The sequence below is a fragment of the Pieris rapae genome, chromosome 7, assembly GCF_905147795.1.
Source record: "Pieris rapae chromosome 7, ilPieRapa1.1, whole genome shotgun sequence".
Lineage (NCBI taxonomy): Eukaryota > Metazoa > Arthropoda > Insecta > Lepidoptera > Pieridae > Pieris > Pieris rapae.
This window is the reverse complement of record NC_059515.1, coordinates 7,195,032-7,211,845: the sequence shown is the minus strand read 5'-3', so window position 1 is coordinate 7,211,845 and position 16,814 is coordinate 7,195,032. Positions and strand designations below refer to the sequence as shown.

At 31.5% G+C, this 16,814-nt stretch overlaps 2 protein-coding genes across 3 annotated transcripts; one reads left to right on the top strand and one right to left on the bottom strand.

The window, feature by feature from the left end:
- Positions 1-490: 490 nt before the first annotated feature.
- Positions 491-4,474, bottom strand: LOC110996945 (max-like protein X). The gene is made up of 5 exons (XM_022264852.2): positions 4,314-4,474; positions 4,157-4,233; positions 3,974-4,084; positions 3,574-3,771; positions 491-1,896 (listed from the first exon to the last, which is right to left on the bottom strand). Exons 1-5 carry the CDS (start codon positions 4,387-4,389, stop codon positions 1,729-1,731), a joined length of 630 nt encoding a protein of 209 aa, XP_022120544.1. The 5' UTR covers positions 4,390-4,474; the 3' UTR covers positions 491-1,728.
- A 1,269-nt stretch (positions 4,475-5,743) lies between these two features.
- LOC110996935 (F-box only protein 28) lies at positions 5,744-16,510 on the top strand. Of its 2 annotated transcripts, none has more exons than XM_022264839.2 (8): positions 5,744-5,903; positions 6,217-6,519; positions 6,660-6,908; positions 7,086-7,281; positions 9,184-9,400; positions 10,300-10,498; positions 11,404-11,523; positions 12,308-16,510. In XM_022264839.2, the coding sequence occupies exons 2-8, from the start codon at positions 6,244-6,246 to the stop codon at positions 12,545-12,547; spliced, it is 1,497 nt and encodes a 498-aa protein (XP_022120531.1). In that variant the 5' UTR covers positions 5,744-5,903; positions 6,217-6,243; the 3' UTR covers positions 12,548-16,510. The 2 variants fall into 2 exon arrangements, with proteins under 2 accessions (XP_022120531.1, XP_022120532.1); XM_022264840.2 differs by having other exon boundaries at positions 5,745-5,903; positions 6,220-6,519.
- The last annotated feature ends 304 nt before the right edge of the window (positions 16,511-16,814 follow it).

Below are 16,814 nucleotides of genomic sequence, written 5' to 3'. Positions count from 1 at the left end.
GACTTATCCTATAGATACTGTCATACTCATCTTTTTAATTTCTTTACAGATGCAAGCTCAGTAAAAATGGGACGTAATTCTGGTGGCATCGATGCGAACGGCGAGCTGAGAATACTCCTAGTCGTCACCGTTATAGTTGGCTTACTACTTATGATGTCCCTTATAATGTGCTACGCGTGCGTTCTTAGGAGATTATGTTGCGGGACACCTAGAGAGAGATCGAAAAATATTGCAAACGCAAGGAGAACTGAAAGTTACCCCATGGGAGATGTAACTTTGATATCACAGCCGACAGAAAGTGAAAGAGTTTAATATATACCCACATATTACACTGTAATATGTGAACAAGATAACTGTGGATATTAGAAGCTGTCTTTTTACCACTCATATAAATAGCGTCAAGCATTTTTATACAATTAAATGATCGTATTACCAAAATGTCTCAATTGTATTTAATTTGTATAAGGATTTATTAAATTAAACTTCAATGGAATGTAAATAGAAATATATGTATCGTAATAAAATATGACATAATCAACATAGGCATTACCAGCTATCCCTTATTCCAATATTATAATTAGTCAACAAATATGATTTTCACTATGTTATAATTTTATTTTATTTTCTTTCCAGTACAAAAGTTTCTGAATAGATTTATAATATTTAATTATTATATTTAAATTATCAAAATGTTTCCTAAATTTGAAACTCGTTAGTTTTACATTACATTTAACCTTACGTTGTTTGGAACGTTTTAACATTTAAATCAAAACCATTACGCAACAAGCACCGCCAAATCTATATCATCAGAAAATGGATGTACCGTTTTTGGTCTTTATTCATAATAAGGTTATTTATGGAAACATTTTATATGCGGTGTAATACAAGTGCTAATTCCAACATACACAAATTCGCTTTTTTCAATCAACTGACACTACGAGTCTTCCATTGCCTGAAATATTTAAAACCGACGAATTATTATTATTATTAGGGCCTGTTTCACAATGTATGGATAAAGTCCCAAACAGCTATGTAACACATAAATTTTTCGTAAGATAAAAGTTCCAAATGATATACTTGGCATTTTATGACGAATAGCGTTATCTGACAGCCGTGAAACGCAAAAATACTGTTTATCCTACCAATAAGTAATAAATTATTATTATATATATTATAATTATTTGGAACTTATCCGGACATTGTAAAACAGGCCCTTAGTCTATTATTGATTAACGTCAGAAGTAGCACCTGTCATAACAGTAGGTTCAAAAGTTAGGCGGAATCACACTTGAGCATAAAGTTTTGTATTTGGAATTTTAAATAATCTCAACACTCAAACAAATATTATAGTAATGAAGGTATAACAATTTTATATATAGTTTTAGTAAGATTTAAGATATTTCAACGTCACAGCAATTGAAGGCCACAAATTCATTTATATCCTACCCATTAAACAAAAAAAATTATGTATATCTTATTATTAAAAATAAACCATTCAACAATTCAACTAAGATATAATTAAGACATACTATATAATATTCAATTTATTTTGACATATTGTTTATAATTTATACCAAAAATATTTGATACTTCACATATAAGTACATAGAAACTATTCATATGAAAAATTATTGTAATGAGTTTTAAACTCAGTCATTGATTGATCTTAATATGTTTAAGGCATGGAGATATGTGAAGTGCTATATTGAATAAAAAAATTAACTATTATCAAGGTGTATAACTTTGGTCCCGCAAAACGCCGTGAACTAAGGTCCGCAACGATTGTGGCTTACAATATTCCTCTAGCCAGTTGAAGACACCCGCAGAAAATTCAGCAAAGTTGTTTGTCGTTACCGACTCAAAGGATTCGAACAATTTATCCATAATACCCTGAAACTACAAATCAAACATTATATATTTTGGCTATTTATAGAATATGATGACTGAAATGACTTTTATTTATTCCTCATATATTCCTAACTGTAAAAAGTAGTCTTTTATAGTACATATTTATTATACTCTTATATGTTTAGAGAATGTGGAATTGACCTGACTTTTTTACTTGGTTTTTCGCTTATAAGGGGTGCGCCATCTATTACTTTTTTGTTAGTTTATGTGCTACCATGTGATTCTAAAGTCACGTGGTATGCATATATGAACTATCAAAGGTATGCGATGTATAGTCATGGATTCGCTTACAACACCACAACGCATTTTGGTTATCCAAACTTATAACGAAAACAGTCGAAATATAAAAAATACTTTCGCTTCTTCTTTAACTTCAATCAATGGGTACGTCAAAAGGCAAAATTGCAGATTCTGTGGAGCTGAAAATCTACAGGAATATCGTGAACATCCTCTCCATACCGAAGAAGTGACTGTTTGGTGGGGCTTGTGGGCTGGTTGGACCACTATTTTTTGAAGATGCAGAAAAAAAGGCCATTATTGTCAATATGGAAAGTTATCGCGGCATGTTAAGAGACTTTTATGTGACCACAATTGGATCGTATTGATGCCGACGACCTTTGGTTTTAACAAGACAGAGCAACGGCTCACACATCTCGCCAGACAATCGCCTTATTACACAAGAAATTTCAAGAGCGCATAATGTCAAGGAATTCCGATGTGAATATGCCCCCGAGATCGTGCGATTCAACACCTCTTGACTATTTTCTTTAGGCATTTTTTAAAGGAAAAGGGACATCTTCCTGGACCATTTGCGAAATTTCGGCCTGTAAACGAATCCATGGTGGGCACATGGGCGATGTTATTTTTCATACATTAATGGCATAAACCAAGGTTGGTTTTTCAATAAAATAATTCGATTTCACAAATAAAAGTACTGGCTAAATTATGTATACAGTTCGCCATTCTGCTGGCAGCTTCTTTTATCTCGTTACTATAGATGTCACGATGGCTAGATAAGATTTTTTTCAGTAGGAATAAATTCTTATCTAGCCTTTTTATCTTTTCGACTTGACACAAGTGCTTCAATGTTGTTTTGACACTGACTCTAGTTGGATTCGTTTTCATTATCGACTTCAATCCGTCGTTATCGAAAATAATTACAGGTCGACCGCGAGTATCGTTCATTTCAAAATTTCCAAATTTAAAAAAATTTAAGCAATAATGGATTGTGTTTTTTCAAGCAGCGTTAAGCACAATTATAAGCGCGTTAAATATTTTATTAAAAAGTTTATACATGGCACCAAAAAATACCACAGAATTTGGAATTAAATTCCAAAAACAGGGCGTTTTGAATAAAATATATTTGAATTTGGAATTGCTCCACCATAGATAATTTAATGCTTACGTTATCTCCAATAACTTAAGTATACTTAATTATAATAAATTTTCCTAATAGACTAACTATCCCTGAGGGCCAAGGCTGGCATCTATTTTTAGGTAAGTTTTACAGTAAATTCTTTATTGTATGGTGTAAAAATATACATACTAAAGAGCCAAGCCTTAGCCGAAAAATAATGTTCACAAAATAGATACAGAAATTTGAAACCATGACCTAGAGGTTGTAGCACCATTGGTTCTAATTTTATTTGTTTAAGCAATACTCACAACTTGGAATTTTTCCTGATCAGTGAGCCTCTGTTCACTATGACCTGGCACTGAATGCTGAGCTTTAACAATTTGCTCATAATTGGCCTGCATTATTCTTAAAGCAACAACATCTTTCCTCAATGCATTGCGCTCCTCTTCTTGGCGTCTACGTTGTTGTAATAGGTATTGTATGTAATCAATTGATTTTTGGAGAACCTATAAAATATATAATAAAATGTATGTTATAAATATAAAGAGTATATAGTCATATTTAAAATAAAACTAAACTATTTTTTTAATAGAATAAATAAAATAAAATTATATTCATAATGTAGTCAGATAAAACATCAAGATGAGTTTCTTAATTTTTGCATTCTCTTTTTAATGTAAACAGCATAAAATACACAATTTAACTTACAGTAGCTTTGCTTGGCTTGTATCCTGAAGCGTCAGTTTGTTGACAAGTTGGGACAAGTTCTTGTAGGGAATCATAGCCTTTTTTAATGGCATCTCTTCTTTTTTGTTCAGCCTACACATTAAATTATGTAATTATCAGCTAACACATTATCATTTTTTTTAATTATATAAATAAGGATTTTACCTGCGTATGTGCTTCTCGTCTTCTTTCTTTAAAACTCAACGCAGATGCCTTGTTGTCGCCACTATCATCTTCGTCTTCTGGCAATGTGATAATGTCAAGATAAATACTGCGATACTAATACATATTTATGATAAAAAACGTCTCCGTTAATACTTACCTGAATTATGATTAGAAGATGATGGAGTTTGATGAATATTTTGAATAGATCCACTACTTCCACATCTAGAATACATATTAAAAATGTTTCATTAAACTTTTATCTAAACAATAGCAAAATAAAATTAAACACTGACTAAAATCTAAATTGACAAATGTGTATAACCTCTGTTAAATGTCAATGTCAACTGACAAATCCGTCAATGTTTGTTGTACATAACGAGCCAAATACTTTCTTGGCTGGCAAAAGCGTTGCTGTCATGGATATAAATATTAGTTATTACCAGTTAACATTATAAGAGGAATAATTTGATGTGGTGTCTCTCTGCATCTTCTTCCACATTTACCATGGAGAGTGTTCAGAGGAGTTGTTCGGATTAATACCTGCAGCTGAGTTTCATCATCGGACGTCCAGGCAGAATACGAAATTCCACCAGTATCACCTCGACGTCCACCGTTCCACAACTGCGCGTTTTTCTAGGCAGTTTTTGCCGCGCACCACCACTTTGTGGAACCAGCTGCCGACTGAAGTATTTCCGAACCAATTCGACTTAGGGTCCTTCAAGAAAAGAGCGTACCAATTCTTAAAAGACCGGCAACCCACTCGCGAGCCCTCTGGCATTGAGAGTGTCCACGGGCGGCGGTATCTAGCGGTTAGATGAGCCTCCTGCCCGTTTGCCCCCAACCCCTACCCTGCCCCTTGCATACTAACTTTTCAAACATATTAATCACATACTGTTAAATCTGTTCCAAAGCAGAGGTTTTCATTCTTATAATATGGTCCACTGTGTGCAATTAATGATTTTTGTTTTAGGGTAAATATATTTTATGGATTTAAATTTTTGAATTATATTATATTACTTACTGAAGCTGAATCACATAAACCTTTTGTTTGAGTACGTGTTTACAGGTGTGCTACGTGATGGTGATACGTCATAGCGACAAACAAAAGTTTATTCGTGAAGCCTATATAGTTTACTAGCGGCCCGTCCCGGCTTGGCACTGGTGGACATTTATTTTTTAAACAATTATGATATGTTCTTCAATGTTATAGCCTATATAAATCAGTGATATTGTAGAATTCAAATGGTGAAAGAATTTATTAAAATCGGTCCAGTACTTTTTGAGCTAATTCGCCACAAACATATTACATCAAATCTTTCATCTTAATTACATTATTTATATAAGTATTAGTATAGATATTACCTTATTACTGTATATTTAGTATGCAATGCTAGTAAATTCTATAAGCAATCGAAACAATATGAAAGTATTAAGTAATCGACTAATAAAATTTTCTTATTATTGAATGTGTCAGTTACCACTTTCCACTATAATTAATTTGGTATTATCTGTGTCGTAAACAAAGTATAGAAAATTATATATCACGAACTTCTTAGTTCTTTGTACCAAGTACCAACATTGTAACAGCAGCCAATTCAACAATGTAAACTACCAACACTGACAATCATTTTCGTGTAAATTGAAAGCAAGCGTAGCGCGATTTTATGATATTGCGTATTAATTTGGCAAATTTTTATATCGCAAATTCTGAATTATATTACATAAAATCATGTGCATGAACTCTTGAGTGAGTGTCGTATTTCAATAAACATTTATTTTAATTAATTCTAATCTTTTACTTGTGTTCACTTAAAGCCTGACTCGCAAGTATGAAGTGACCTAGCCAACTATGGCGACCATTTTAGATAAAAATTTTCGTTTGTTGGATAAATTATTGGACCCTACGATATTAATTATTATGTTAATGTTTTAAAGTCTTAAAGAACTATAAATTTAGTTAATGTGTATTTTGTTCATTTAATTTTTCAATTTATATGAAACAATATGGTGCTGCAACGTATATTTTTTTGGTCTGTTGTTAATTGGAGAAAGTTTTTCAGAAGTAGTTAATAGAAAAATTGGGCAAGATGGTGTCGACGAGGCAAATGAGTAGTATAGGAGGTGGTGGAAATGGAAGTAGTGATGGTGCCGGTCCATCTCATGTGGAACCTGTAACCGTGGCGCGCGTTACCCGTCATTCGAGTGCGCAGCTTCCAGGGGGCTCGTCTCCTCATGGAAGTTCGAAAAACTCTTTACTTCCGACACCCAAGACCTTTAATACAAACCTTCTGGATCTACCAATTGAAGTGATGGAGAAGATTTTTCGTTATGTTGGATTCAAAAATGTGTCACATCTCAGACTGGTAAATAAAAAGTGGCTTTCTATTATCATCTTAATTGGTGTACATTTATAGTTTTCTTAAACATTTAGTAATTTTTTTAAAATAGCTTTGAAACTATATAAATTGAGGTTATCATTTTAATTTATGCTTTTTCATTTTAGGTCAACAGGCAGTTGAACAATATGTGCAGTAGCATTTTGAATTCAACTTTCCAAAGATTACAAAACCAAATGCTCCACCGTTTTCAAGCAATCAAGGCAAAGATGCCTCGTCGAGAGTCTGCCAGGAGAAGCCATCCTCTTGCTTGTGAATCTGATATTATTGAAACATTACATATGAGACTTAGTTTATTGCAAATGACCTTAGGAAAACACATTGAGAGGAAACATTGCTGTTTCTTTCCCGGAGAGGTAATTATGTAGACTAAACTCTATCTTTAGTATGTATAGCTGTTAATTGGAACAGTATTAATAATAGTAATGCCTATAACACATATTTATAGGAAGTTCAAGAACCGTTATAGATATTAATTCAATTGTATAATAAAATGTTTATCAAATTTATGACTTAAACTTATTATCTTTTAGATTTTAGATGAAGTGTATAGTATATTATCATATTTAAAAACAACAACTAAGTTAGCAAGACCATACAAAGTAACAGATGAATTGTTTGACCTGACTACAATGGCCATGGAATATTTCAAAGAGCATATTGAACCCAATTTGCCAGAAATTACATACTTTGGCACAGATTTCTTTGATATCACAACTGCCTTCTCGCGTAAGTATTTCAATATTAAGCATTGTGTATATATTTGTGTTGTTTCTACAATTTTGGGTTTAAAGTGTGCAAGGTACTGTGTTTATTACAATAATCTAGCTAGAATGTGTATAATGCATGGATTCATTGGAGGTCCCGCGTCCTTAGTTTGAATAACCAATTCTTGGTTTAAGATAAGAAGCTTATATTGGGTTAAGGATAATGTTTTGATGTTGTGTTTAGGATTGTATGAATATAATAGTTAGACCTAATTTGTTTCTACATTATATATGCTTAACATTTCCTGTTTAACTCTGTTTAATGATACAGAAATTTTAATTTAAAATATTATTGTAATTTTTTAGTTTTTTAGCTTATTAGATGTTTTTACAATGTCTTCTTTAAACATAAAAGTATTATTGTATAATTGATAGTCCAGACTTAGTACTAGTGAGTTAAGACTCCCATAAGCCAAAAATGATGTACGGGAGTCTCAATGCTACATCTTAAGTATGAATAGTGAATATCCTTGATATAGTAAAGGAAGTAGTTAAGTTTTTGTAACTTATACCTACTAGTTAATTGCACAGATCTTATGCAAACAGAAACATTGGAATGAATTACGTTTTGTAAAAGGTATGTTTACATAATGTAGTTAATACAAAACATTCTTATCTAAGTTGCATGTTTTATAATTGTGTGATTCTACATAAATGAACCTTAGATATAGAATATCAAGTTGATTTAAAATGAATTTAAACTTTGCCGGAGATATAGATAGAGAAATTGCATAGTATCATACCATTATGTTGCCAATGTGTATTTTATTTACGTTAATTTAAAGGCTTCTGTTACTTCTCCGTCTAATTGCTTTCCGGCGAATTTTTAGTGTGTGCGATGAGCCATGGCAGGCAGTGGTATTTGGTATTTTTGATGTTCATAAGTTTATAAAAGTTACCTTGAAAGGAAAGGAAACTTCGTTTTATTTTAGAATCAATAATCGTCCATATCATGATACAAATATTAATCAAACTTGATTGATAATAATAATTATCATGCCCCATGGTAGAAATCTATGTTAATGTTCTGTAGGCAGGATGTAAAGTTTTTGTAGCTTTTTATTGTGTCATGCTTTGGAATAAGTTACGTCTTTTTGTAATCATTCTCAGGATTTATAAATAGAATGACGTTTTTATAATTTTAATGTTTAATAATTTTTATATTGATTTAATTCTACATAAAATCTCCTACAACTCCAAAACTTAACCTCAAAATTATAAAATCTATTGTAACTTTTCTTAAATGTTAGTACTATAGGAGGCAGAGCTGCAAGTACATTACGCATTATTTAATGTCAAGGTTTGTTACGTGAGTTATAACTTCAATCTTATTGATAAGAAAAATTGTTGTAGGATCCGTTTTTTTACACAACTTTTTTTTGCTCTCGAATAAACACAAAACATCGCAACTGGCGATAACGCGAATGAACGAATAAAAAAACTTGTAGAGTCACGCTAAGGACGCCGTAACGAAGCGTAATCAGCATTCCTTTTTGTTATTACTTTTGTTCGTAAAGATTAAAGACAAAATTTTACTCAATATATGTACAGTCACAGTTTTAAGGACGTTTAACAAGACTTACTAAACGACGATGAACAAGGATTTCAAAACGCCGCAAGATTAAAAAAATATTTATACCTAAATATTCGCGGTACTTAGTCTTTCCGATATATTTTAGGGAAATTGAAAATGCTGTTATTTACAAACAAACATTTAATGAGGCTTTAATTTTTATTCAGACCAGGTTGACACAGAATCTCATAAAAATTCATTTATTCATATCAAGCATGTGTCGTGATTACAAAATCATCGAATATATATCAATCTATAGTCTAGTCCAATAGAATATTCGTCATATTTCAGCGGGTGAGAGCAGTAAATCGTACCTATGTCTCGATTCACCACCAGCGAGTGGTTTCGAGTCTTCCTCGCAACAGGCTGGCGGGAATTCTTCGGGCGATCGCCGCGTGTCCTCTCTAAATCTATACATGGAGGAAAGCCTGCCTCCATCTCCTCCACCACCACAGAGCAACATGGTGCTCAGGAAACGGATACACCGCATCAAGCAGGGAATGAAAAAGTGAGATACATACATGTACTATTGTATATTTAACAAGCTGTGATGTGTGATTGTAATGATAAGGTCGAAGGGAAGTTATATGGACTTCCTTGATAAAATTTACAAAAAATATTAAAGTTGAACTATTAGTTAATGAGAATATACAAAATACACTATTTAACTATTATTTACTATTGCTATAGATTAGATAAGAGACTTGAGAATCATGCCATAGTTCTGTTGGGTTGTTTATTACACTTTAGAAGGTTCTAGTTATTCTATGACAATATATAGCACCTGATAAACGTTGGACAACAATGAAGGCAACACTGAAAGAAAAAGTGCCAATATGTTACTGCAAATAGGCTTTATAAATGGACTAGTTTTGGGTACTGAATACTACATTCATGCTTAAATTCTAATTGGAATATTTTTTATTTATTTTTATTTTATTCTTTTCTTTGTTGCAATAATAGGAGATATTTATTTTATTATATTATGTGCCCAAACATTTGCAATACAATACAAGGAAATTAATTATTATTCATTAAGAAAATTCCTAATTCATTCCAATTCCTAAGTATATTCTTGCCATGGAAATCTTGTATATCGGAGATAACCTTTGCCCGAGTCACAGATTCTTATAAAATTTACGTCCAAAATGTAATATGTATTTGAATTTTTCTATAAATAAAATTAAAGCCCCGCCAAATACAAATAGTATTTTAGAGATATAAGTGCCCATTTCAAGGTCGCGAACTACTCCTGTTACTAAAGGGATAAGATTCATAGACAAGGCTTCACTAAATAGGACTTTCATATAAATGTATTGACTTTAAACAAACAGGAGTCCACGCTAAGTCTCAATCATGAATCACCATACTATTTAATAGTTTTCATAAATTTGTGTATAATTTCAGATACAATGATCAGTTGTCAGCCTTGCGCAGTGATTTACGTAGCTGTAAGCGGAAAACAGCGTTGCAACAGAAGCAAATCGCCGAACAACAGAAGCAGATAGCGGAACAGCAGAAACAGACTCTCGAATATGCTAATCGGTTGGATGATTATGACAAGAAGAACGAGGAGACTAGCCGCAAATTTCAGACACTATTGCAGGTTTGTATTTGAATACTAGTTATATAAAATAATGCTGTAGCTGATATTGTATATGGAGAATTAATCTTTTAGGGACAGTAAAAAAATTATTCTCAAAAGCGGGGGAACATTATTTTCAACACATTCTTGTTTCTATCATATTTGGCTATTTGATCCGAATTTGTTGAATTTATTGAATGGTTGTATTTCAAAAGATGTCTCATGTCAGTCTTCAAAAAGTCATTGTCAAAAATATCAAATTATATAGAAGAATGTTTGACAGATTTAAGTAGTTTAAGCTGTTTCACAATGTCTGGATGGTTTCCAAATAAGCTATGTATTTATTACTTATTGGTAGGATAAACACTTGTTATGTTTCATGACTGTCGGATAGCGCTATTCGTTATGAAACGCGAAGTTTCTTATTCGAAACTTTATCTTCCAAATAATTTATGCATTGCATAGCTATTTGGTACTTTATCCATACTTTGTGAAACAGACCCTAAATGTTTTAAAAATATCTATCTGTCAGTTTTACCAAAATATCTATCAAATTATAAAGACTATATGTATTTAAAAAAAATTGTATCTTGGTAAATATTTCAACAAATTTCATACAAATGAATATCGACAAGAAAACTACTTGTATTATAATATATTATTTAATGTTTTATTAGTGCATTTATGAAATAAGTTATAATAAATTTATTTTCGCACGTACAAACACATATGTATGTATTTATAACGTTGGATGAGAGGGCCTGAAGATTCTGGTCTCATTGTATCATAAATTTTTGATATTTCTGTATAAAGACGTTCCAACCTGTTAACTCACAGTATGAACACAATGTGGTCTTATTGAAAGTTATAGTATAGTTGAGTTTTTTTTGGTTGTGGACTAACTGATGATATATTTATGTTTCCAGGAGCTGAATAAGTGCAAGACAGAATTACAGTACTGGCGTTCCCGTTCTCCGGCAGTTCCGCCTCTTTGTGCGGAGTGCGGCGCGTCACTACGACTCTCGCCCGTTGCGGCGCTTGCGCAGGTATATATATATATATAATACCCTTTTTCCTGACTACAAATACAATTACAAAACGTTTATTTATTTCATTATTATAAGGCAGGAATTAGGACCGCAACCCTGACCCTAGATTTATTAACTCTGAATTCAAAATTGAGTATGAGTTAAAAATATATTGGAGCAGATTGTTGGTGAACATTTCTTTGTATATTTAAGTAACAGACAACTAAATGATTTTTTATATCAAAATTAATTCAATCGCGTCATTTCATATGAACTCATTAAAACAGTTTTAATTTAAACTAAAATGCAATGACATACATTGCAAACCTCGATTATGTTAATAGTAAGTCATTGCAATGACGTTTTACGATAATAGGTCTTATAGAATTTATTATGCGTCTATTAGGGACGGTTACATAAAGTTACCGATTATAGGAATTGCATCTATTACGACACACAATAGAAATGTATACAAAGTTTTTGTATTGTACATTTGCATTTTTAACATTGTTATGGCAGATGGCAACAATTTTTCTAACTCGTAGATTATTATTTATACACTTGCCTTGTTTTATTCAATTTGCCTGTTCAACCTACTGAACAATGAATTTAATTATATTCAGGATAACTGTCAAACTACTAACTAACTAAAATATCAACTAACGAGATGTGCATGAATGATAATAAAAAATAAATTACAATTATTATGAATATTGATTTTCAACTTTTTTTTATAAGATTTCTGTCAAGTTTGTTTACATATTTTCTAAATAATTTATATATAATGTTTTATACATTCCAGTGGCCATCGGGCTCTAGCTCTGAAGCCAGCGTGGAAGCGAGTGGTAGTAAGGAACCTGTCGCTAGCGTCATAGAGACTCCCACAGAAATTCCCCTAAAAACTGAACAGAAGTCGGAGGCGAGTAGTGGCGAAGAAACGGCCGTTAGCACACCGCCGAATCGTCGCCGGGCGTCGGCCGATGCCGCATCTGCAACACCGGATCGTAAGAAGCGACGCCTTACCCGCCCAAGGAAACTCTGAAACCACAAGGTCTATTTCACGCGTTCGACATTTGAATCTTTGAAAAAGCAATTCCAAGTTTGAGCCTTTGACTCGGAGATATGGATTGTTTCACGCGGTTTTGAGATTCTCTTTACGCGTTCCATTTTTGAACTACAAGCATGTTCCATTGGGAACTCAAATCTCTCTCGCGTTCTAAATTTGAAATATTAAATTAACAACTCCATTTATAAACTCTTAAACAGAGTTGTGAAATTTGTATGGGATGTTGGATGTGTGTTTTGAAACAAAATGTTTCACTTGTTCTATATTTGACCATATAATTTATTTTAGGTTTGAACCTTTAAATTTCAAACAATGTCATCAAAGATCGTAACTTTATGAAGATAATATAATATTTCACTGATTATTTGAAATTGGAACAGGTTCCTTATTGAAAACACTATTTTATTCTAGAAATTTAAAAAAAAAAGGTTTGTTCCATTTTGGAACTTTTTTTTTAAATATTCAAAATAGTTTTAAATTTATCGTCGATTTGATAATGTCGTCGTCGATGAATAATTCATCTATTACTCAGTATCAGATGTGTTTATTATAAATACCATCTTTGTCATCCTCAACACGTTTTTATTTTACACTATGAGGGAAAGAGAGCAGATAATATCCGTATAAAAATATAATAATTTATCTATAAAATACAAGGTACTAAACCATGAATACTTTTAAGTTATATACAAAAAATACATTAAGTAAAAAATCCAGTTATTTTCAACATAAGCAAACATACTTGGGTATATGAAGGACTTACTTTAATGATTACGTTTGTAATCTTAGTTGTAGTGCATGTCCAATTTCATTGCTTACTAATGTTTTTCATTTCTTAACTTGTATTAATTGTACTAAAAAATTTATGTCTAATTGACAAAAAAGGCTACATAATTTTTTGTTAAAAAAAATTCACTAGAGTAATCGTTTATGGTACAAATGCATGTTGTTGTATACTCTACATCATAGATCATTCAATAGCTATTGAATGTTGTTAACGCTCGTGTGACTTAGCAAATGAGTGTTTTTTTTACAGATTGACAATTTACACAAAACATGGCTTTTGGGGTGTTAAAAAAATTTAACAATTTACAAGTTATTTCGTTCGGTTTTAGTTATATTAGTTATTAAAATTATAATATTTTAACTAAAATACACAAGTAGAGTGCATTTATATGACATCGAAATTGCTTAGGGTTAATGTTGGAAATTGAAGAATTCAAACTAACACATTTTATGAATTCGACTTATAACACTTAAATCTTACCTTCACAGTGGAGACTTAGAGATATGTGTATTAACGCGCGTCATTATGTACTCTGAGGGTAGATTCAATTAAGTATTAATCCATGTAGTGACATCGGAAATCTATTTGGATATGATTAAGTGAAGGCGAAATAATAATGCTTTAGACAAATGTACTTGGCAATCGTGACCCGTTATCGCCAGTTTGGATAAGTATGGTCAGATGACCATGCAGCAATTACAAAAAAAAATTCACTAAATCTTTTTAAAGTCGGACATAAGCAAAAATGTGACCGCGTATAAAAATAAATGACGCAAACTATGAACTATGAAAGGAAATGTTATTGTAAATACATTGTGTATAAAATTACATAATAACTGTATATATTGTGGCATGGAGTATAGTTAAAAAAATATTTTAGTACGTGTTTTAAAAATTCAGAAACGGCTTCACACAACATATCAAATAATTTCAGTTACCTTAGAATAATTGAGTAAAATTCGAAACGCACAATATTAGCCCCTAATCAACGATCAGTCATATTCTCGTCTCTTTCTGTCAAATTGTGTTTATGCTGTGATGAAAAGAGATAGTTGGCTTAAACAGTGCAATTGATTATTTATCAGAGTCTTTGAATTATATTGCTTTGTGTTGATTTTTTTCCTAGAGACAGGATATAACTCTAACTGCATTAACTCATTAACTGAGTTTCGCATTACTGCCTAATAAATTATTCAGTTTATTCATACAAAACTAAATCAGTCTTAACTGTGGTTTAAGTAAAGAAGTGATTTCACTTTTACACATTGATCTTATTGTGTTCTGTAGGAAAAGGTGTTTTACAGTGTAAAAACTGATTTAGTTAAAAATGTGTTTTATCTAATTTCATTGGCTTTTATTTTATTATATTCAGTAGTCTTAGAACAAACACAATAATCAAAATTCGATACATATATTCCATACATTTGGTATGGGTTAATACATATTTCATGCCTTCTTAAATTTGCGTGAATATTGTCGGATTTAATGCGTTCATAGACAACAGAAAAAAATGTATAATCAATAATTTATCGACATTCAAGGACAACGAATTCAATTTTAAAGCCGCGGTAACGTTCAACGTTTAAGAATTGTAGTAAAAGTCTTATTGATCCTAACTATAATAAACTTTTTTTTTCTGTCAGCTAATCTTATACCACATTGGATTTTTTTTGTTGCGGGTAGTTCAAAAACTCCCAGTATCGGCTTTGTATATAAGTTAAAAACGCTTGCATATTATCTGAAACTGAATTTCACAATTCTCATGCATTTCAAGGCATTGCTTTGTTATATTTTGTATATAAAATGTACATACTATGTGTGTAGAATCGTAGATTATATAAGTCAATACAAAATACAGATGTTAATAGTTTGTATATTTTTTTAATTAAATATAATTTGTTTTAGTGCAATTTCATATTTATCTATTTCGCTTTATTTAAATTCGCTTGAATTGGTTTATATAAGTTATTTGTCTATGGATAGAGGATTAGGTTCTAATCTCTAAAGATGGTTTACGCATGAAAGCCTAAAACTCAGTTTTATGTATTTGTAATGTTAAGTTAGTTTTATTTTGCAAAAAAAAAATATAAAAATGCCTTAAGGCCTATTGGAGTGCAAATTTTATTTTAAGTGATACTTTGGAGTATGCAAAAAAATGGTTGATTAACGTTAGTTAATTGTTAATTCACTTAATAAAAATATGTAAATAGATGCATTTGCAATTTGAATAATTTAAATATCTTGCTGCAAGTACAGTTGTTGTTAGTTTCTTTTGAAAATAAATGATTAGCAGAGCTTAAAGGTATAGTTCTGATCACATATATTAATTTTATGCATTTTTTTACATGAGTAAAATAGATTAACATCTGAACCCAATAATTAATCCACAAACAATCTGAGTTCAGACAGTTATGTTTAAAACATATCAATTAGCTTTTTAATTATTTTTAAAAACTGGTGTAAGTTAAAATTTTGAGATAGGATATTGGTACAATTGAACTGTCATTTTGCATACAAAGGTCTTTCGACATACACCGATCCGATCTACCATGGATGGCTAGTATCGATAGATGTCTATTACAATCTGTCGATTGGTTATTGGCACACTATTATCAATATTTGGATTAGGTTGTCTATCTCAGATGGTAAAAAATGGATTGGGATTGGTTATTGGGTTTGGGCGTTAAAAACTTGGTGACAAAACATTTGAAACCAATTTATTTTTTTATTGCTGACCAATGTTTGCTTTCAAAGGTAACTAACTAATATTAGCCAATTTTTTGCTGTACATATAGTTAAGTAGTGTTTTATTTTCATAATCAATAGTTCTCTGGATTACGAGCTGCTTTCCAAATATTTTCATTTTAATTGACACCCAAGCAACCCTAAAGGTAGAATATTACTATCGTGCCTAAATTAGTACTTAAAAGCACATTGAAATATTTGTCCTCTGAAACGCTTAAAATTTCAATAGTGCAATAATTATCCATCGAATGGTTAAATTTGCGTTTAATGGTTATAGTGTTGAACATTGTGCGGGAACATTACAATACGTTGTGCTCGGGTACAACTGTAAGACTGTCAATTGGTGTAGATATTATATATTATATAGTATTTTTATTAGACAAAATACAATAAATGTGTGAAGTCAATTGTTTTATTTGATTTATTGGTAGAACCTAAATACCCTAATCCATAGAAACTAATGTACCTACAAAAGTACTCGTCCTCTCTTTGTATAGAGACTTTGTAAGAGTACTTTAGTTAAAATGGTACTATTACTTATTTTAATGATTTAAGGGAATAGTATAAAAAGGTAAGAAAATATTAGTTCAGAGCAGTGTTGGGCGTGCGTTCGAATCATGGCTGTACAACAATGGATTATCGTTTCTGTATGTAATTAACACTCGTGAAGTTAAAGTCGTGAGGAAACTGGATTAAAACCTAAAAATCCTC

Coding starts and splice junctions, on each gene's coding strand:
- LOC110996945 (XM_022264852.2), bottom strand. CDS start 4,389: ATGTATTCTAGATGTGGAAGTAGTGGATCTATTCAAAATATTCATCAA. Junction 4,085..4,156: donor GACGAGAAGCACATACGCAG/GTAAAATCCTTA, acceptor TTTAATGTGTAG/GCTGAACAAAAAAGAAGAGA. Junction 1,897..3,573: donor ATCAGGAAAAATTCCAAGTT/GTGAGTATTGCT, acceptor TTTGATTTGTAG/TTTCAGGGTATTATGGATAA.
- LOC110996935 (XM_022264839.2), top strand. CDS start 6,244: ATGGTGTCGACGAGGCAAATGAGTAGTATAGGAGGTGGTGGAAATGGA. Junction 7,282..9,183: donor TATCACAACTGCCTTCTCGC/GTAAGTATTTCA, acceptor GTCATATTTCAG/CGGGTGAGAGCAGTAAATCG. Junction 11,524..12,307: donor CCGTTGCGGCGCTTGCGCAG/GTATATATATAT, acceptor TATACATTCCAG/TGGCCATCGGGCTCTAGCTC.